Source organism: Lonchura striata, chromosome 1 (assembly GCF_050655825.1).
Source record: "Lonchura striata isolate lonStrDom1 chromosome 1, ASM5065582v1, whole genome shotgun sequence".
NCBI lineage: Eukaryota > Metazoa > Chordata > Aves > Passeriformes > Estrildidae > Lonchura > Lonchura striata.
In genome coordinates, this window is record NC_140703.1 from 63,668,569 (window position 1) to 63,689,742 (window position 21,174).

The following is a 21,174-nucleotide window of genomic DNA, read 5'->3' on the forward strand; positions in this document are numbered from 1 at the left end:
AACATATTTGTTGGGTTTGTACTTACTTGACTGGTGATATGAGCCAAATTGAGGTTAAATGATACAGAAATTTGAAGCAGACAAACTGTAGTGGGCCAGCCAAATGCCAGTGCACCCATTAGAATTATTTACTCATTTTTTGCTGTGATATAAGGATTAGCAGGAGAGCAAAGCAGGCTTAAAACTCTAAAGGGTATACAGAAAGCTTTATTAACACAACTTTAAAAAAAAATCAGAATAAGCCTTCATAATCCTTCAGAACACTTCTCCTTCCGCAGCTCTTCTTTTCTTTCCCACTAAGAATGTAAAGAGACAAAACTTGGAACTTTCAGTCAATTTACCACCTCTAAAATAGTATTTTTTTTTTTTCAGTTCACTTAGGGGGAGGAGTCTCTCTTGCCATGCCATGGAGACTTTTCCACAAGAAAAGTGTGGTTTTAATTTTCACAAATAGCAGCTGCCCGGAAAATCTGCAATGGTGAAGTCCCTCCCATAGTTTGGTAGTCTTCCCACAGCTACCACCATGGGGCATTTCTGCTTGTTGGGGTAGAGTTTTAAGGATGATCTGTTGTAGTATAGAAACAAAAAGTTCTTTTATCTCTGGGAACAGAGGTTTTCTTCTTCTATCCCTTCTATCCTGGGGCAAGGTTTCTCAACTTTTTCATTTCTCTCATTTCAAGCTTCCCATTGGAGCACAGGTGCTTCAACATATGCTTGCTTCAACATAGGTGCTCATGGCTGTGAACACTACATGCCCCCAGTGCATTCCAAGAGTTACAGGGAAAAGTCAAATCTGATGTATCGATTATATCTTCACCATAGCCTTACAAGAGAATTTCAGCCCAAGACTAAGGCATTTCCTCATTCTCCTCCCATATGGGATTTGACTCCTTCACTCATCTTGGTGTCTCCATGCTTTCTCTACATGTCTTCACCCCTTGCTTTTTCTGTCACTTGAGAGAGGATTGATGCCTGCAAGTTTCATCTGTGCACCGAGAGAGTTATTATCTCACCCAGTCCTGCAGATGGTGATGTGCTGTCTGCCAGGCGGTGGCTGCTCCAGCTGCATGGCTGTTTCCTGGCCCCTGCCACGGTCAATTCCAGCTGCAGGGCTGCCGGGCTGCCTCTGTTCTCTTTTCTGCCATGCCAACAGGATGGCTCAGCAGCTCACAGCCGGAGCAGGGCCCGGCTCAGCTCCAGCCGAAGCCGAGCAGAGCCAGCCTGGCCCTCTGGCAGTGGCTGGAACTCGGCAGCAGCAGAGCAGGACCTGGCTGTGCACCGGAGCGGGGCCTGGCTCAGCCAGGGTCCAGGCACCTGTTCAAAGGCCAGAAGCAAGAGAGATTTTCCTGGGGCTTGTTCACCTTTAAATGTGATTTCACACAGGTGTATTCAGCTCTCTTAAGTGGTTTAATGGAGTGTCAATATTCAAAACTAGCCAGCTGATTGGTTCTGCCAGGTCCAAAGGAAGCTGCTGAGGTCCTTACAGGGAATCATTTCCATAACTCCCAGATTTTTTTCCTTAACAAAAACTAAACTATATTAAACCATGATACACACAGAATTCTACTTAAAACCGAAAACAACAATGAAAAATTCAGGAAGTAACAATACCATAGAAGAATCAAACTATTTCTTAGTTAAGCCATTCTTTTGGTTATCACAATCCATGTGTAAGTAATTGATTAAATTTCATTGTTAGAATTCATAGTTGTTACCACAGTGCAGTAGATTTTCCCCAACAGTTTGTTTGATAACTGGAGTGAGAACTGGAATCATAATTTTTTGGTGTGTGGATTTGCTGTTCATTTACTGGAAACTGTCAAGCCAACCTTAATGCTTATTGTGCATTTTATTGTCTTTTTCCAGAGCGGCAATGAATAACATTCAGCAGTTGATTATGATTTTAAACTCGGCGACTGATAAACCATCAGATACTCTCATCAAGTACTTCAATGTAAGTGACTACAAAGATTTGTGTAGGATTCCTGGAATTATCACTCAAGCAAAGTATATACCTGTAGATCTGATGCACATGTTTTTGAAAAAGTACTTTTTTTTTGGGTTGGTTTAAGTGTAATCAGTCATTTTAGAAAGCACTTACCTCTAACTGTTGTGTACTGGAACCTTTCAAGTGCTTAAATACTTCAGTTACTGAGCAACATATTAAAATTCTTTTGTGTGTGTATTGAATGGAAAAGGAAGGGGATATAGAAGGGAAACAAAAAGGAGAAAAAAATGTACAGCACTCTTTTAAATACTCCATTTTTATTTATGCTGATGACCTTATTGAAAGGTGTTACAAAGGAAAGAAGGACTTTTAATCATTTAAATAATTGAAATGTTTTTGAAGTAAAATGTCTTTTGTCTTTCCTTCTCCTAATTTTTTCCTGTACTTTTTTAGAATTGCACAGTAAACCCTAAGGATAGTATACTGAAAAGGGTGGAAAGTTTTGACCACATCTTCAAAAAGAAATTTGCTGAAGCAGTTGGACAGGGATGGGCTGAAACTGGCTCACAGGTAAGTATTTGGGTTGAATATCACTCACTTGAGCTCTGTTAGTTAGCACTAGCTGGTGTGAGACCTGACTGACTGTCCTTGTTCAGTGTATATCGGTAAAGGGAAAAATTAACAGTGTGCTTTTCAAATTGAGGAAGCACTGTAAAGATAGCATGTAAGCATTCTTTTAATTTGTAAGGAGCATTAGGAATTGGGTGGAAGTATGTTGGAAGTACTTTACTGAAGAATGGAAAAATTTTTTGGGCAAAGTACATTAATTGAAACATATATTTGGCATTCATTAGGCTAACTTGGCCTAAAACTGCCAAAGGTGACTCACTTCCTTATAAAGTCAGGAGAGCAGCTGTGCTTTCAACATGGATTTTAGAGAATAAACCCAACCAAGTTTGTACTTGACAGTCTCCTTCCTGTCTGTCAGCCCTTCTTTTTTATCCTGTTAGCTATGAATCAGTGTGAACACAATTCATGTTGTTAAACTTGGTTAAATCTTCATGTGCCTGGGGCAGTCACACACCTTAGTAGTCCTTGAGGCCTCTCCAGAATTAGTGGCCATTGGAACTGGGATCAGTAACTTGGTTATAGTGGCTCTGTCAAAAACTAGAATGTTCTGGATTGTTAAAACACAAGAGTATGCCTGTTGTATTCTGTCAAAACTTCTTGTAATGTTCCTGAATTTCTCATTCTAACAGAGGTACAAGCTTGGAGTGCGTCTCTATTACAGAGTAATGGAGTCCATGCTGAAGTCGGTAAGTTTAGTGCTGCTATCTCAGTACTGGCAGTACCTCTAGAATTACTAAGAATATTCACAAGTTTGGTCTGATTTATTTATTTCAGGAGGAAGAGCGTCTCTCAGTGCAAAATTTCAGGTACTTGCCCCTAACTTGTTATTGAAGTCTGCTATTTGAAGTCTTGGGTCAAGTACTAATAACTTCCTTTCTCTTCAGCAAACTTCTGAATGATAACATCTTCCACACATCTCTCCTGGCATGTGCTGTTGAGGTTGTCATGGCTACATATGGCAGTAAGTTAAATCTAAAGTCCTTAATTGCATTATTACTTATTGGTAGTTATTACTATCTATTCTAATATAAATAGCAAAAAAACCGCACAAAACACAAAAAACAACTTGCTGAAATGTCTGAGCTAACAATGATTCAATAAATACAAAAAGGAAAAAAACATCAAAAGTGGAAGAATATAGAATATGTGATAATTTTAGTCTGTTTTCCCTTCAGGAAATGCTTCACAAAGTGACAATACCAGTGCTGAAACAGACTTGTCTTTCCCATGGATTCTCAATGTATTTGATTTAAAAGCTTTTGACTTCTACAAGGTGATTGAAAGCTTTATTAGAGCAGAACCCAGCCTAACACGGGAAATGATAAAGCATCTAGAACACTGTGAACATCGAATTATGGAGTCTCTCGCATGGCAATCTGTAAGTAACACTTTAAAGTAGAATTTGCCCTTGTGTAATGTACTTGCCTAGAAAAACAGAAGTCACTCCCAGCTCTGTAGAATAAGTCTGGCCTTGCTGAGATTTGGTTCTGTAAAAATAAATTTAAGAAATCAAAAAAGGATTAATTTTGGCATGTCTTCTGGTTTTAGAAAAAGGGAGCATATCAGAGGAAGAAGTCAACATAGGTCTACTGATTTATGTGATTGTAAGCCAGCATCATTTTACTAGTCTAGCACAAATCATAGGGGTAATACCCTTAATTGTGCTTTGGTATCAAAGTCAGTAATAAATTCAATTTTTAATTTGAAAGTTAATTTTTATCCAGCTGCTATTCCTTCTTGTCAATAGGGCCTCAGTTCTGGGCATCGGATATGTTTACTAGTAGTACTTAAAATATTGTTTTGCATTGTCCTTTGCATTTTAGTCACTTTGGTATTTTTTGATGCCATTAAAATAAAATGCCGGAAGGTTGGATTGCTTTTTTAGGCTGTATTTCAGTAAATCAAACATTTGTTTCTTTTCATTGTTTGTTACTTATAAACGAGAAATAGGCTATTTATGCCACAAAGCAGGAGACTATAGAGGCTGGTAATTTTGACCAGAGAGACCTAAAGCAACCATTTTAGAACCGATCCCATATATTTTAGTTCTGGAGAGGAAGGGGTATTTTAAGAGGCAGATACTATTTTAGGAAACTTGCAAGCATGCAAAAGGTGTCTGGGAATTATAGCCTTAAGAGGGCATAAGATGAGAGGTACAGATATCTGGGTTTGACTCTCTACCAGCAAGAAGTGCCTCCTGTTAAATTCTACAAATCAGCTTGAAGCCAGCTTGCTGATCAGCAGTATACCATATCCACCAGTTTCTACCCAATAACTCAAACAAAGAGTGCAGGCTAATCTAATTTAGACCTGGACTTTCAGACGGGAAAATCCACAGAATTGTGTTTTCAAAAACTATGGGTGTTGCAGGCTTTTGTTTGTGAAACAAACGGTAATGTCACCAACAAGTGTAGGATTATTCCAGGTTTTTTGAGTGCTCTGCTTGAATGTATTTTAATGTTTTGACTCTCTCTTCTTGAGTTTTTAGAGGGGCATGTTTGGTACTAGTTTGGGGTGCTGATTTGAGTGTTAATAGCATGGAGCATTTCAGTTGGAAGAGGCCTACAAAGATCACCTAGTGCCAGAGAAGGATGTGGTGAAGCCCAGTGGAGGGGATGAAAAGAAATGTGCATGACATGTATCCTGGGGCCCTGCTGCTTCACTGACCTCCATATCACCTGGTCTGGGTCTCCCCAGGCTCCAGGCAGTGTCTCCTGTTGCTGGAGGCTTGGCACCAGAGGGCACAGCAGGTTTCCCTTAAAATCTGAGGGCAGCTGTGGCAGCCAGGACAGGCACCCCAAGATTCTGTGCTGGCCTCCTCTGGCTGCTCATGAGGAGAGGAATGGATGTGAGCTGTAAATGGCAGAGTGCTCAGGAGAGGAGGAGGAGGACTAGTGAAATATTATCTGTGCCAAAATGTCTTGCTGAGTCTTTGGGTCACTGCAGCAAGGGACCTGAAGCCCCACATAGAAATGTAACGCCAAGAGTCCTCAAGTGCAGAAAATCTACCCCTTCCTCACATCTGAATGTTGGCTGGTTTTGCCTGAAAAGTTTAACTGATTAGAAACAGGAGCAAATGCTTACATGGCTGATTCAGGATGTTGTTGAGGTATCCCAGAAAGGCTTAGCTGGTGAACAAAATAATGGTTTACTCTATTCTTCTGCAATTCCTTATCTGGGTATTGCCTCCATGCAATGGTGTACAAGGTTTGCAAATGTCTGCTTAATTAGCAATTCTCTCAAGAATGGGCAGGCAATTAGAGAAGTGTAGTTCATACCAGTAAATACCTCTGAACCTCCAAACAATTGATAAAGGAGTAGAGAAAAGACAGATGTCGCCTTCTTACTCCTAAAGAATGTCTCACCATAAGTGGTTTCTTTGGGTTAATTGTAAACAGTGCAAGAAAGATGGAATCAAGTTCAAGTGTCTTCATATGGTTAGAGAATGGTTTTGTTTTATGTTTTTTTTAATTGGTTTTTTTTTCCCCTCCCCAAAAAAGTGTTAAAATGAAGAAGAAAAGCATGGAATGAGTAAAGCTCATGCAAAAAAAAAAAAAAAAACCAAAAAAAAAACAACACCAAAAACATCTAGCTTAGTAAATAAGAATATAAGCTTCTGAGAAACATTTATTTACAAATATTTGCTTAATGCAACTTTGATTTCCCCACTTACTTGCTATCTGTTTTTGTTTAGTTCTTGTGTCCTCCACTCTCCCAGGTAGTGCATTTCATTACAAGGCTTATCTGCTTCAGTTGTTGCTCATTTTCCTGATTGCTTTAAAAAGCAGGGCTTTGATGAGCGATTTAAAGGGACTGAGCAATTTAATACCAAATAGCTTGAATTTATTGCAGTCTTACTTGTCACGGAGCTTTTGTGAGGAAAAATGCCTTGTATAATTTTTCTGAAGGTCTCTAATGCACCTGACCTTTACCTGACTTGGGAAGCTATATCAAATGAATGTAAAAGATTCTGGTTTTTACTGTTTTCTGAAGATAATATATTACTCCTTAGTTACTCATTGTGAATATGTTTATGGCTTTTGCATAGCTAGCTGATTTAGTCATCTGTGCTTTAGGAAGGAAATGAAACTTTTCTAGGTCATCCTTTCTTTGAACAACAAAAAGCATAGCTAGACAAAATAAAGTTGAACCAGTTGAAGGTTCTTAATAATTCTTGATTTTAAAAAGGGGCAAATACATACTGACTAAATAATGTGAAAAGTACTTCCTTAAATTTTATTGAACCCTGAGAGAAGTCCTATTTAACCACTCAAATATTTACCATTGAAGTTGTGATGCTTCCAGATGAAGTTTATGTGGAGATCAGCTTAGAATATATCAATAATGCTGCATAATTTTTATTTGCAAAATAGAAATAGACTGTACAATATTCTTTACTTTGAATTTGTGCTCACAGTATTTTGAGCACTATTTTGATTTCGTAACTTTAAAGGGAACCGAAATTTAGACTCAAAGATACTGAACAGCTTTTGCTTAATTTTTATCCTACTTATAGAAATATTATTTAAATCCTTACATAGGTAAAATTTGTTTCCTATGAAAGGGATGGCTTGTTACCTCCCAGCCTGGTAGTTCATGCTCATCCTTTTCCATAATTCTATCAATTTGACTTCCCTTGTGGTCATCCAAAAAAGTAATTGTTTTGAATATCTCATAAGAAGGTTACGTGAACAAATTTCAGAACATCTGAATTTCCCCTGCAGAAAGCCTTGTCAAGTGCCATGTCACATCTTTGAATATTGTTGCTGTTTGCTGCAGTTTGTTAGGAATAAACAAGGAAGAACAGATTTTCAGGCAAGCAAATCAAACACAAAGTCTCTGTTTTCAATCTATTTTGAATGAAATACCTGTGGGGTGTTTTTGGTTTTGCCATTCAAGGAATTAGATGCCTGTGGAGTATATTTGTTGTATCTGAAAAGCAATTAAGCTGTATTGCCCTGCCTCTCAGCTTCCATTCTGCTCACATGCCCTGAATGGGAAGTACAAGCAAGGTACTGTGTTTTTCATGCTGCTGCTTAGAGAATGTTTTCATTGCAAATGCCCTTTCACATGTACAGTGTTGGGTAGTGAAAGGGTCTTGTTCTTCTGCACTGGAGCTGCAGGCCAACCTCAGCCTTGTCTGAAGGTGAAGCAAGTTAGAGCCAGAAGCACTCCACACTTTCCTGCTTAGCCCTACAGACCATAGTGTTCTGTTAGCTTGTTAGCTCGTCCATGTGAGCACTAGGTGTATTCCAAGTGGTATTTCTCTTAGGACTGGAGTTTGAAAAGGTTATGTGGTAGCCCTTACTCTTAAAAGGGATGAGGGTCAGCTGCATCACCACCTGCAACCCTCCAACAGCTCAGAACAGAATGTGAGGGTTCACTGTGGCAGGCTAAAGGGAATTTGATTTCCAGCCTGCTTTGGTCTGGTAACTTCAGGTGTGGTATTCATGTTTGTTTTTGTGTGAATAAGACATGTGAAACCAAAGCAGTGCATCTCACTGCAGCTTTTGATGCTGTAGCCTTCTTTGGTTGTACTGCTTTATAATATGTGCTGTCCAGTTAGTGTTTTAGTTTTTATAAAGAGGGAGGAACACCATTATTGATATGTGTTGTAATTTGGAGTTGTAGTATGTTTTGGAGTTTTAATGCAAGAAAAACATGGCTTCATGAAGTTACTTCTCAATGGTTAAAATATGAGAAGTAGGCAAATGTGCTTTGCTTTGCTTATAACATCTTTAATGTAGCATTGGCTAAACTGTGCTCCATAATGTTTCTCCTTTTTTAGTTTCTTCTTTTCTGTGGTTTCTATTGTCAATTCAACATTTGCAGTGAAATCTACAGTATTGTTTTATCACGCAGCATTGATAAATATAACTCGATGTTTGCAATAAGTATTTGTCAACTAACTATGTAGTCAGTGTTATTACTTAAATACCTCATCCCACACCAAAGACTTCTGTTGGTTTTAAATTATGCAGCTCACTGCAGCAGAGTGCCTTCGTGCTCAAAACCATGTATTCCCAAAGAATATATTATTGCATTAATATGACAAACTCACTGAGCTGGAATAACAGGAGACCTACTTTGATCATTCATTAAGGAAAAAAATATTAAATAATATGTTTAAGATTTGCATAAAAAGCGTTAGGCAAATCCAGGTCAAGGTAAAGCTGTGAGCAGTTACAGGTCAGCAAGTGCTCCCTAGTACTTTGGAATAGTGCAGGCTTAGCTATGCAACCTCCTGGTCCTTGATTGTACAAGGACACAGTTACCATGGACTTCACTGTTCTTAAGGGCTTAGTGCCTTTTTCCTTAGATGTACAATTTCAAATTAGGTTTCTGTGCTCCTTGTAAGGAGGAATTGAGCATCTAGAAAGGGGAGTTAATATATTTTCTTGTTTGTTGAATCATTCTCACTAGGGATTTCTGTTAGGTGTGTCTGAAGTCCTACAGCTTCTCTGAAGGTAGGTGTCTACATGCAGTTTAAAATCCTCTTTGGTTTTGACATCTTGAGTGATTCTTTTAAATCAGGAAGTAGGAATGGTCACACTTAACATTTGATACATTAGCTTGCTGGATAAGTGGTTTACTTTTGTGTTAAAAGTATGAATCTAAAATCTTTTTGATAGGCAACCAAGTAAGGCCAGGTGGCAAGGGCTGGGTATTTGGGGCTGAGTCTGTACTACTGCCCTCAAAGGGACAATAGTTTGGGCTTAAGTATTGCCCTGCAGTCATCAGGAGTGTTTCCTTGGTAACATGTTCCCATGCCTGTTCTGGCATTGTCAGCTCTCCTTTGGAAAATGCCTAGGCAAGATTTGGGGCATGATGCAGCTCAGGGACTATTTTCAGCTGCTGGTATGGATTAGCAGTGGAGAATGTGTAGTTATGTGGGTGCAAGCTGTGCTTTGCCACTTGCCTATGGGGCCTCAGGACAGGCTGTGGCTCGTTGTGTTGCCACCCCCAGATGCAGTCGCGGGTTCAACCACGAGTGACTCCAGTGCTGGCAAATGAGTCACGCGTTCCTGTGCTGTCTTCCCTCTGGGCTGTGGGACTCGTGCCCGTTTCTGCACAGCAGCTGCCTTCTCTTTGGAAAGCTAGTCTATGTCAGGCATATTCCTTCCATGCCTGCTAAATTTTGCCTTTCCTCAGATACAGGAATACTGAATTTGTCAATGGGGGACAGCCTTAGGCACAAAAAAAAGCACTGAGTATGTCCAGAAGGACAACATCTGCAAGCATGCTCACTGGCAATGCAATCTACCAAGGGTGCTTCACCGATGTAAAGGCAGGCACCTCAGGAATTGCAGGCATCAGATTGCTCATGCAGACATCACTCATGTCTTGTGAGCTTCTGGATTTTAGGCACCTAGTATCTTGTCTCAACTTGGAAGTTGCAATGAACTGTAATATGGAATTTTCTAGGGTTTTTCTTGCAGGGGACAAAACACGCTCACCATGGGTCACCAAAGGATGGCTTGTCATGTGCTCACCATGCTCCTTTTGACAAAGTTACATTAGGAGTATGCAGCTTTAACCTTCAGAAAGGAACTGAGAACATATTTGAGGTTTTCTGTCTGTACATACTAAATATATTTCTGCTTGCATCATGAGTGTGTTCCAGCAGCATGTGGGATGAGAGAGGTCACGACCACCACTGCTTGTTGGCATGATAGTGCTAAAGGCTCATACTGATTTCTGCTGCATGTGCTCAAAATTTTTTTAAGGTTGTGACATTTCAGTTGTCACAACTGTGGCTGGAAAACCATCAACCAATTTTGCCTTTATCATACAGGGCACATTTTTAGAAGTCTGTAAGATGATTGCTTTTTGGGTATTTATATTTGGGTATACCACATAGTGTAATAAAAATATATTAATATATTTATGGTTATATGCTTTTATATTTTGTCTGTGTATATACAGACACTCTTTAATAAATGCTTGCCTTTCTAGTACTCCTGAAGAGTTTCCTTTAATGTAAACTATGCTGTGCTTTTTGAGGGTTGAAACTTTTATCTGTCTTAACAGCTGAAGGCAAATTGAAAAACCAGGAAGAATAGCGAATTATAGTCTTCAGTGTCTCTCCCATCACTTTGAAAATCTTCCCTGCCACTCCTGTTTATTGTGAGGATGACTCAAGCTGTTATTTATGCTTGGGTGTTACCATTTGAACAAGTCCTCCAGGCTACTAGAAGAGAAGCCAGAACATTTAAAGCTGAGGTCCTGTGTTTCCTGCTTTTGTCTGTGTTGACAGTGTGTTCACTTCGTGGTAGGCACTCACAAAGTGCATAAAGCACTCACTAGGACTGGAGGATTTTGGTTATGTTAGCAGTGTTAACAGGTTTATCTGTTGTAGGTATACCAAGTCAGCCCAGCCCTTAAGATGTTCTTGCTTCAAGTACAAACATGACCAAAGGGATTACCTAAGACATGGGAACTATGCAGAGTTTTCATTCTGTGACATCTAGATGCCATTCTTGATTAAGAATGTTAAGTTTTTATCATCTACTGCTTTAAGATACAGTTTCTCTAATTAAGAGAATATGAATCCTACTTCCATACCTTAGATATTTAGGTTTCCTCTGCACTTGAGACTGATCTGTACTTCCAGGAGGCAGTTCATTCTATTTATTTTAAACAGGTATTTTACAATGGGATTATTAATTTTCCACTGTCATCTCTCTCAACGACAAACCTAAACTACATTTATAGTTTTGTCTGTTAAGGTTAGTAGAAGCAAATCATATGCTTAATTCTACTTTCCTTAACTGTTTCCCCCTTCCTTAAAGCATGGAAGGGAAATTAGCAAGAGGTGGTTGTGTAAGCATGCCTAGGTTTGCTTTAGGTGGCTGCTTGTGCTGTACGTTGCCTTTAGTTGCTGTTGTGTTTTCACGTGGAGGTCACGTACCCAGGCTGTGTCAGGATAGCTCTGATTATAGATTTACAGCTGGGACTTACAGGCTGTGCTTAGTGGAGCTACCAGCTCTCTTGGTGCCCCATAAAGATATCTTGTCTGTACACCAGTACTAAGTACAGATTTAATCACAGAAATAAGTCTGCATTAACATGGTAGACTTTTCTTTAGTCTGTTTTTCTTTTAAGGTTGGGTGTTTATAAGTAACAATGAATAGTGAAATAGTTTTCTATAAATCCTTGATTTCAAGTTGTTGGGGTTTTAAAAAATTACTTTAATACTGTTCAATGTTTTGGTGGTCATATTTCAGCTATAGGAATTTGATTTTAGGCCTATATTTCTAGGTAGTTTGAACTTCAGCTTTTCTTCCTGCAACACTATTATATCTGCATTGTAAATATGTTGTAGGAATGTTTAAAGGTCCATGAGGGAAAAATGCATTAGAATTCAGTGAGGTATCTCGGCAGTTCTTCAGTTTTGTAAAATCTTGCTGAAATGTGGCAAATTTGATGTAACTGTCTCCTTAAATATAAATAAAGCTTAGGTTGAGTTCTGTGACTTGTATCCCTGTTGCTCCTTCCTTGGATGGCACTATGCTCTCCAGCTTTGTAGTTTTAGGAATCTCTGTAATGAAACCGGTCGAATTAATAAAACAAAGTTTTCTTTTGGTTTTGGGGCTTTTGCTGTTGTTGTTGATTGGTTGGTTTTGTTTTTGTTTTGGTCTGGCTTATTTTATCTGAGCCAAAGTCCTGAATAGTTGTGATAACCTTTTATTACTCTTTCTTTCCTTACTGCTGTGTCATTTGACTCACTCTTGCTAACTTTTCTGTGGAAGGAAAAATTAATTTATGTTAAGAAGCAAAGTGGGTGCCAAACAAACATCCTAATGTGGAGGTTTGGGGTTTTTTTTCCCAGCTGTGTGCTCAGTTTTCAAGCTCTTAAGGTGATATAGTATTGTATCAAACTGTCAAATTAGATATTATTGGAAGATATTTTTGTTTCTTTTCTTGCTGCACTTTAAGTTATTGTATGCATAAAAGCGTGGGGTTTGAGTTGCTTTTTTGTAGGCCAAGTAAGTGTTTTTGTGCCTGCTTTTATACTGTATAAATATCTAGTATGTCAGTTACGTGTTTGTATCACTATCTTACAGTAACTTTCCAGTAATAAAAAACCCTGTTGGGGGATGTGGATGCCCCTGTTCACAGGTGTTGAGCAGGCATAGTGTTCAGCACCCTCCAGAAAGGTAATTGGGTTTGCCTGTCAGAATGGGGTAGGTGCAGGCTGATAAGTGCCTGTGGTACAGCTGAGTGTGGAGCCTCTGCAGCTGCATCCTTGGTGTTCTGCTGAGCCCCTGAGCAGAGGCTGGAGGCTCACCCAGGTAGGCTCTGCCTGGTCTGAATTTGGCTCAGGTATGTCCCTGGACTGCCAGCACCCTGTGCTTTCCCTTTGGCACGCTCTCTGCATGCCTGTTGCACCTTCCAGCAGCTGGGAAGAGCTCACAGATCTTATCTGGACAGCAGTACTGATATTTCCACCACCACCCCCCTCCCCCCCTGCATTTGCTACCCAGGGAAGCGTGTGAAGTACAATAACATACAGTATATGTGGTAAACTTTCTTTCACGTGTAAGAAGTGTGAAATAGCTTAAGTAGACCAGCAGTTTTCAGATTTGATTTCATTAGTGAAACATATTTTTTGTTAGGCTGAAAAGGTAGATATTTTGGTACTTGCTTCACCGTCGGTATTCTCGTTTTTGTCCATGTTTTATTATGTACTTAATAAACTTTTCCAATCTACTTACTTTTGTAAAGCAGCAGGATTTGCAGAATTCTTCTGAAAAGCAGAGTTAACCTAGCCACAGTTGTTTTCATGTGAGGTAAAGTTAATATTATTCCCAAGGTGGTTGCATTAATTTTGGGTGTCTCCTGTTGCTAGCATTTGTCCTTTAAGGCAGGAACTCACTGTTTAAAAAAGATAGAGTTAGGGGAAATCTTAAAACTATGTGTGTGCAAAGATGTTCTTTTTATCTCATCATAAAAGAACTTTTCTAATGGCCTTCATTGTCATTGCTTGTGGCTTGATCCTCAGGTTTAAACGACAAAAAAATTATCCTTTCCTGTTGCTGGACAGCTTTTAGTTCTAATAGAACTAGAGTGGGCAGACTGCTTCTTAAGTAGAAAAAAAGCATTACTTAAAATCTAAATTCTCAGCTCTGGAATTTTTAGTTTTCCAGCAATGTGGTAGGTTATATAAAAGACCAGAAAATGTGTGAAGGGTTCTTTTTGTTTATTTTAATTTTGTGGTAAGTTCAGTTTTCTTACAGGAAGAACTGGGCTTGCTTTTAGAAGCAGCTGTATGACAGGAACTGGATGGGGATGAGGTGATAAATATGAAAGGCTTCAGTATCAAACCAGAATTGTGAAAACAAAACTTCTCCATGCATCATCTTGCAGAAGTGTTAGACTGTGCAAGCTTGGCTTTCTGAATTTGGCTCATCTTAAATGAGCCCTATTGAGTATGTTCTGTAAGAGTGTTAATGTAGTGATAGTTGGGTTTATATAGTGTTTTCAATATTCTGGTAATTGGATGACAAATGCAGACCAGGCATTTCTGTCTTCTAGATTTAGAATCATTCTGATCTACATTTTGCCTTAGCTTTTGAAATGAATCATCTTGCATTTTGTCAGTGGTGCTCAAATGCCAGAAATCCTGAGGTCTAAATGATGATAGTCTAGCAAAACAGGCAACTTGTCCCTATTCCCTAGGGAGTCCAAAATAGGATTCACAGGCCTGCCTAGATGCAAGAACCTTGTAATATTACATTTACTTCTGGAAAAGTATGAAAAAATTCATTTTAATTTATAAAAGTCTTAGAAAATTACTTGAATGAATAAGGCTAGAGGATACTGTGCTCAGGTGGGATTTTCAAAATTACCAGTCTCAAATTTTAGGGTTCTCTAATTTTAGCTGAGTTTTTTGTGTAATTCTAGAAATCTCACCTTTGGATATGATGGTGCTTGAAATTGCAAGTGAAAATGTCTTTCTCATTTGCAAGAGATGATGCAAGACTGTCAGATCAGGAGTGATATGGAAAGATTGAATGACAATCTAGTGCTCCCTGCTTCTTTCCAAAGAAATGTGAGGGGCACTAGTGAAACTAGTAGATTTGAAACAAAAGGATGTTTGGGTTTCTTAGTTTTGTTCCCCCTATGCACACACACAATGTGAACTTTTTACTGCTGTGAACATTAAAAACTTTACACATGTTTACAAGAAGAGAGAACAAGCTCACAGAAGAAAAATTTTTGCTGAACACACAAATATATCTGACCCAGTAGGTGCCGAGATATGACTGAAGTGGAACAGCACTGGAGAACGCCTTGTGTGCTTCTCCTACTGTTATCTTGTTCTCCAGGCATCCAGCCTTGTCTGCCATTGGAGACAGGATTGTAGATTAGCTGCATGTTTGGGGTCTGATCAGCTGTTCTTATATTTTACCTGGTCTCAAGAGCTTTTTTTCAATTTTTGCATTTCTGTGACTGAGGTTACTTCCTTAAGAAACAAAAGTTTGGAGGTTGATTTCATTTACAGATTCCTGACCTGCCTGAAGCATTTTCTGTAGGGTTCTTTTTACATACTTTTAGATGAAAAATATAAATACATATATAAACTTGGTATTGGTATTTCATCAAATGTGAAATACTTGTATACTGAGGTAAAAATATTGCCTGGCATTCTGTTCCTATGAAAGCCAGAATTAAAACTTCAAGCTGAATACATAAAGTATAAAATTGGATATCTTTTGATTTTGAAGTACCATTTGTTGAGGTAAGTCTAAGGTGTTTATAGCAATTTTTTTTTCCTTGTCTTTTAAAACTTCTGGTTAATTAACTAGTTATCAGTATCTAGCTGCCTTTAGATCAAAAACACGCTCAGAATAACTTAAATTTGCCCTGCTTTTGCTTTTATAGGAAGTGTGCATTTTCTGCACTCTGTAGACAAAGCAACTACACTACAAAGAACAATTTTTAAAGTTTTGACTCAAAAACTGATTTGCTAGCTCTTCCTGGGTAGGCATACAAGTAAAAATAATGCACTTTTAGGAAGTACTGGTTGCAACACATCCAGATCCTCAGGAGCTCTGACAATGTAAGCCTTTTTTTATTTGAAATGTCTTGGCATGACTTAGGAATGTAACTTCTTATCTAGATTTTACATTTAAATTTTGTCATAAGATCTTACCAGAGAGACAGAAGAGTTGGTGTCAAAGTCAAGAGCGGAGAGAGGGTGTGCATCTCTTGAGGAATATACCAGTGAAGGCATTGCTCCATCCACAGCTCTCTAGGATAATCTTGTTGCAGAACCAGAAAAGGTGGAGAAAGCCTCATCCAGTCCTGAATAGCTGGTACCTTGTCTTTATATTGCTTTGTTGTGGGAGGTACAGTTTTACTTCCCCTCTTCTGAATCAGCCAGATCAGGAATTTTTCAAGTAATGGTCTGATTTTCAGCATTACAGATGATGCTTTTTGACTGTGTTGGATTTTTTGTTAGGATATTTGTTGTGGTTATTTTTTTTTTCTCCTGTGAAAAATTTTAATAATAAAAAATATAAAGTTTCCTCAAATAGCTTCTGGACACTGAGCTATTAATGGATCAGAAAGCTATTGTACTGTGTTGCACTGTGCTCTTTAAAAAACAGAAGTTGCTGCCCTGAAGAGTGAATGCAAAGCAGAGCTACTGCCTCTGCTTCTGCATATTACTTGAGGTAATATGGTTTAAAGGGGAGTACTCATATATGTGGCTTTGTCTGCTTGTTTTGCTTTTAAGTCAGTGATGGGTTTTTATTTTTCCCCTGCATTTTTTAGTCTCAGAAAGAGTAGGTTCTGTTTATAAGGATGAGGCTCTGGGGTGCTCACTACTGTAAGGCAGAGAGGGTGTTGCTGAACAAGTTGTCACTCTATTGAGTAACAGCTATGACAAGCTCAGGGGAGTAGTACCCTGGAAACATAGCCCAGCAGGGACATTAGGGGCTTTTGTCTCACACTACTTGGAGGCAGTCTAATATAAACACACCCCTTAGAGAGAGAGAAGCATTGGGACTTTAGAGATGCATATCTGGTTTTGGACTTTGGATTTACTGGCATATGGAAAACAGAGAATTTCCACTTATGCCAAGAGCTTTGCACATTTTTTTGAAGTTGGATATGAATCAGAAGAGTTTAGGATTCCCAAGAAAGATAATTGCTTATTTCAGATGTCATGCAGACATTTATATCTATGCTATCTTTGTAGCTTAAGCCCATACTATATGAATTTTCCTATCATAAATTATGTGGATAAAGATTGAAAATGCTGTTAAATTTAAAATTCAATCAACACTAGCTCCTAGCAGTCATTGAGTAACTCGATTTCCCAGTAGTAGGAGGCAATGTATAGTTGATTTATAGCAGTTAAACAGAAGCTTTGCATAAGGAAATAAATTCATTCAGATAACAAGGTATCATATAGTTTGATGGCTCAGTATACATTTTTTCCTACATTGATTCACTCTTCTGTATACAGCCCTGGTGTAAAAATATCTCAGTGCTGTATGTGTGTTGCAGCTCACTGCCCGAAATCTTAAGTGGAAATTTGTTTAGACTCAGTTCTTATTCTTGACTCCATTGTTTTTGGGGAGGAAAAAACAACACTTATTTTACCTTTTAAATTTTATTTTATTATACAGTGATGTTAAATTAATTCTGAGGAAAATGTACACAGTGTTCTAGTAGCTGGGAAATGTATATATAGCAGGATGTTTTAAAGCAGTTTTGTCTATGTATTCCTGTTTGTAACAGTAACATATTTGGATTCCTCCTTTTACATGGTGCTAACTTTTCCAAGTGTCTTGATTAATTTTGCCAGCATGTAGCCCCAAGTACTTTATTTTTATACTTTTTAAAGTTTGAAAGGAAATTTGAAGTTTTAAATGCTCATGTTAAAATGATTTCTAGGATGCAAAAATTAAGATGAAGTTGAACTCCAAAATTACAGCATCTTGAATTTCTTTATGGGACATCAGATAGTCTCCTGGAAGAAATAATCAACTTGATACACATGTTTATTTCTAGTTATAAAAGGTCTTGTTTTACTAAGCAACTGTACTTTGAGATCAAATTAACTTATTCGGAGGATGTTATTTTCCTCAAAAGTCATGCTGAGTTTAAGAACTCCTCACAAAAGAGTTTAGAAAGTGGTACTGTACCTAAAGCATTAACTTCAGTCATCACAAGTTACTTTGTTTTAATCACACAGGCTTCTGAGAGAGAGGTGAGAAGAAGAACCAGTTTGTCTGAGACATTTCCAAATGCTCTAAACTACCAGGAGACATAATTGCTTTATGGGGGCCAGGCTTGTGGAGAGAGCATGTATTTTTATCAGATAAACCTGGGAGAAACAAAGCTATCGTAACCCACTGATTGAAGCCTCCTGTGAGCATAATGGTCCCTAAGAAGGAAGGTGCACAGGGGAAAAAGACAGTAGGGGATGAGCAAGAGAAGCAAGTGGAAACTGGGGAAGACACAGTATAGCTGAAGTGATATGACAATATGGGGCCATTTTCCTGCAGTGTGGAGCAGGTAACTTCACCTCAGTAACTTGGAAGCCGATATCATTATAAAATTGAGCAACTGTTTTAACTTCAGGAAGGAAAACAACCTACTTTTTCATTTGTGTTTGACTTAAGAAACAGTCCTTGGACTTTGGTTAGCCTCTAAACTCAAAAGTTCATTTCTAACATACAATTTGTCACAGACCTTTGACATAGATTTTTAAAATACTTTTTCTGTGTGCTGCTATGCACACTTTTACAGCCTTGTAATAAACTTTTCAGATGTGAAGGAAGCACAGCCTTTGCATATAAGAATATATGTCCACAGCTGAAGAAATGTGCAGGCTTCTAATTCCAGTTTGGTCCCAATAGTCTTTTAATGTAGTTTATATTGTAGAGTCACTGTCAAATATTTTCATTTTTATGGTCTGAAGGCTATGTTGAATGAAACTTTCTGAAGCTGGCCTTTCAGAGAATCTGACATCCTGTGGTCTGGTGGACCGGTTCTTTTTTATGGAATTTTGAATGGTATCTGATGTGAAGTAATAGACAATGGGGTCAAAACAGCAGTTTGAAACAGCGATGCACAGAGTTATGGGGTACATAGTCCTGACTGCAGTCACCACTGAGCAATTGACCCAGGTCTGTGTTCTCATCAGGGAGTAAAGTATTAAGGTAATGTTATAAGGCACAAAGCAGAAGCAGAATATCACCAAATGGACAAAAATCATTTTGAGTACCTTTTTCTTGCTTACTTTATTCCGGCTTAATGTAAGCGGTTTATTCAGGGTCCGTAGGACCATAGTGGAGCAGGTCACGTTCAGGATGAGCGGGATAAAAAACCCAACGGTTTCAATGAAGATAACAATCCGGGATAGGTAGGTTTTCCACGTGTCCTCTGAAAAGTTTTCAAAGCACGTCCTTTGTTCTGTATTGTTCCGGCGGTTTGTGGACTGGAAAAAGCTTGCTGGTGTGCTGCCTGCTAGCACGGTTATCCATACTGCAGCACAGACAATCTTTGCATTCCTTTTGGTCCGGAGAGTCTTGGATCGGAAGGGGTGTACTATAGCTAAAAAGCGATCCACGCTGATGCAAGTCAGAAACAAAATGCTCCCATACATATTTGTGTAAAAGAGAGTGACAGAAATCTTGCAGAGAATGTCTCCAAATGGCCAGTTTCTGGTTACAAAGTAATAAATCCTGAAGGGTAATGTAAACACAAAAAGCAGATCTGATATGGCTAAATTAAGCATGTAAGTTGTAGTCTCATTTCGCACTTTTAAAGTACAAGTGAAAATGTAGATCGCTGCACAGTTTGCTATGAGGCCAAGAACAAACACCATGCTAAAGATACACCCATACAAAGTATATTTAAAGGAGTCCTCAGTGGAACAATTAGAGCTTACCATTATAATGGTATGTTAAAAATTCCTGTGATTTGGTGTCTTCTCTGGTATTTTTATTGCAACTTTTTTAAAATTCCAGAAGAACTTGCTGGTCAGATGTATTTGAACAGTGTGCTTTGGCAAGTTTGTTACGCTGTGAAGCTTCAGGGAAGGAAGGTGAACTCTCTGGCAGGGGAGTACATCTCCAGCAGAAATCACCAGGAAGTCTCTCTTCTCTGCTGAGTGCTATTTGAAATCACATAGCCAGTCTGCAAAAGTCAGAAAACACATCATTTGTGGCAGATGAGGTCACCCCAAAGCTTGCTTAGTTCCATTTCCCGCCTCGATTCAGTGAAGCCATTGTAGGACTTTCTGCCTTACTCTTGGCTGCAGATTGTGACAGCAAAGCCTTGTCCATCCGAATTTACTGGGAGAGTGTGCTTTAGGAAACGATTTCCTGGACGCTGCGAAGTGCCGGCACTTGCATTTCCCCCTCTCCCTTCTTTCTATACAACAAGTTCGTCGGTTCGCTGGCTGGCCCCATGGGGCGGGAAGCAGAAGCAGAAGGGAGCTGCCTGCCAGGGCAGAAACCAAATTCCAGAGCGTGTTTGTTCCTGCAGCCCTCGGCAGCTCTTGCCAGCCCAGCTCCTTCTGGAGAGCAGAGCAGAGCGCCCAGGCAATTTGTAGCATGACATCACAGGAAGAAGAGGCTGGGCGTGGAAGAATGGTTTCAGTTTGGTTTGTTTGCCTTCCCTGTCTCTGCTGTACCTTGCAGATGTAGCTTGTAGAGTGCTGCAGCTGCTTCTTAACTCTTTCCATGCTCCCTGAGAGGTTCTTTGTCAATGTTGCTGGGGTCTAGAAACCTTTCTTTGTAGTTATGACGAGACTTTGCAGTGTCTAAACTCTCATGGCCTTAAGTTTGTGTTTTCCTTTGGCAATAGTAGTAATTGTGGGATTTTTATAGGATTTTACTAACGTTGTGCCTTTTGTTAATAGCTTTGCTTGTAATAGAGAACACATTAATCACCAGAAATCAGCTGAGTGGTTCTGTCTAAATTCCCCCAATATACCAGTACAAACCTCAAGAAGGACAAAGTAACACTGATAGGTAATTAAATAATTGCACCAAATAATTTCTGAAAGAGAGAGTTGATCTTGGATAGTCACAGGACTGAGATGTGTTGCAGTGGGAAGAGAGATATTTTTAACTTGTTCCATATTAGAAGGCACACCCCAAGCTTTATTTCTAATCAGAAAGGTGGTTCTTTTTAAAAAAAAAAATTACTCCAGTGGTTTTTTTAAATGTTGTGATACAGAAAGCATTTTCTTGACTATATAATCACAGAATTAATACAACAAAATGCATATAGTTGTACTGTGCACATGTAGTTGTACTGTGCAACTGGTTCTGGTAATTTCAAAGGGGACAGTTACCACATATGCACAAAATACTCCCATTAGTCACTAATAATTGAAACAAAAACATGTTGTAACTAATTACATTGTTAAGTAAATATTAAAAAAAAGCAACTCTTATTGCCTTTAGGGCCAGATATGAGATAAATCTCAGTTTAGACAGACTCATTTATTAAACAACTTGGACAGACTCACTTCTGGCATCAAATCCAGTCTATTTCTAAGTCTTAGAATAACAACTCTCTTCATATCTGGCTGGGTGGCATGGTTCTTTTGAACTGTATTTTAA

The 21,174-nt window shown here is 38.8% G+C and overlaps 2 protein-coding genes across 2 annotated transcripts in view; one reads left to right on the plus strand and one right to left on the minus strand.

The window, feature by feature from the left end:
- RB1 (RB transcriptional corepressor 1) overlaps positions 1–21,174 on the plus strand; it is a 71,733-nt gene that overhangs the window by 24,175 nt on the left and 26,384 nt on the right. The window contains exons 12-17 of the mRNA XM_021528421.4: positions 1,867–1,954; positions 2,402–2,518; positions 3,208–3,264; positions 3,353–3,384; positions 3,463–3,539; positions 3,754–3,956. Of these exons, the coding sequence (XP_021384096.1) occupies positions 1,867–1,954; positions 2,402–2,518; positions 3,208–3,264; positions 3,353–3,384; positions 3,463–3,539; positions 3,754–3,956 (574 nt within the window). The remainder of the gene's footprint in view (positions 1–1,866; positions 1,955–2,401; positions 2,519–3,207; positions 3,265–3,352; positions 3,385–3,462; positions 3,540–3,753; positions 3,957–21,174) is intronic.
- LPAR6 (lysophosphatidic acid receptor 6) lies at positions 17,186–20,141 on the minus strand. Its single transcript, XM_021528431.4, has 2 exons — positions 19,851–20,141; positions 17,186–19,738 (listed from the first exon to the last, which is right to left on the minus strand). The coding sequence occupies exon 2, from the start codon at positions 19,491–19,493 to the stop codon at positions 18,471–18,473; it is 1,023 nt and encodes a 340-aa protein (XP_021384106.3). The 5' UTR covers positions 19,494–19,738; positions 19,851–20,141; the 3' UTR covers positions 17,186–18,470.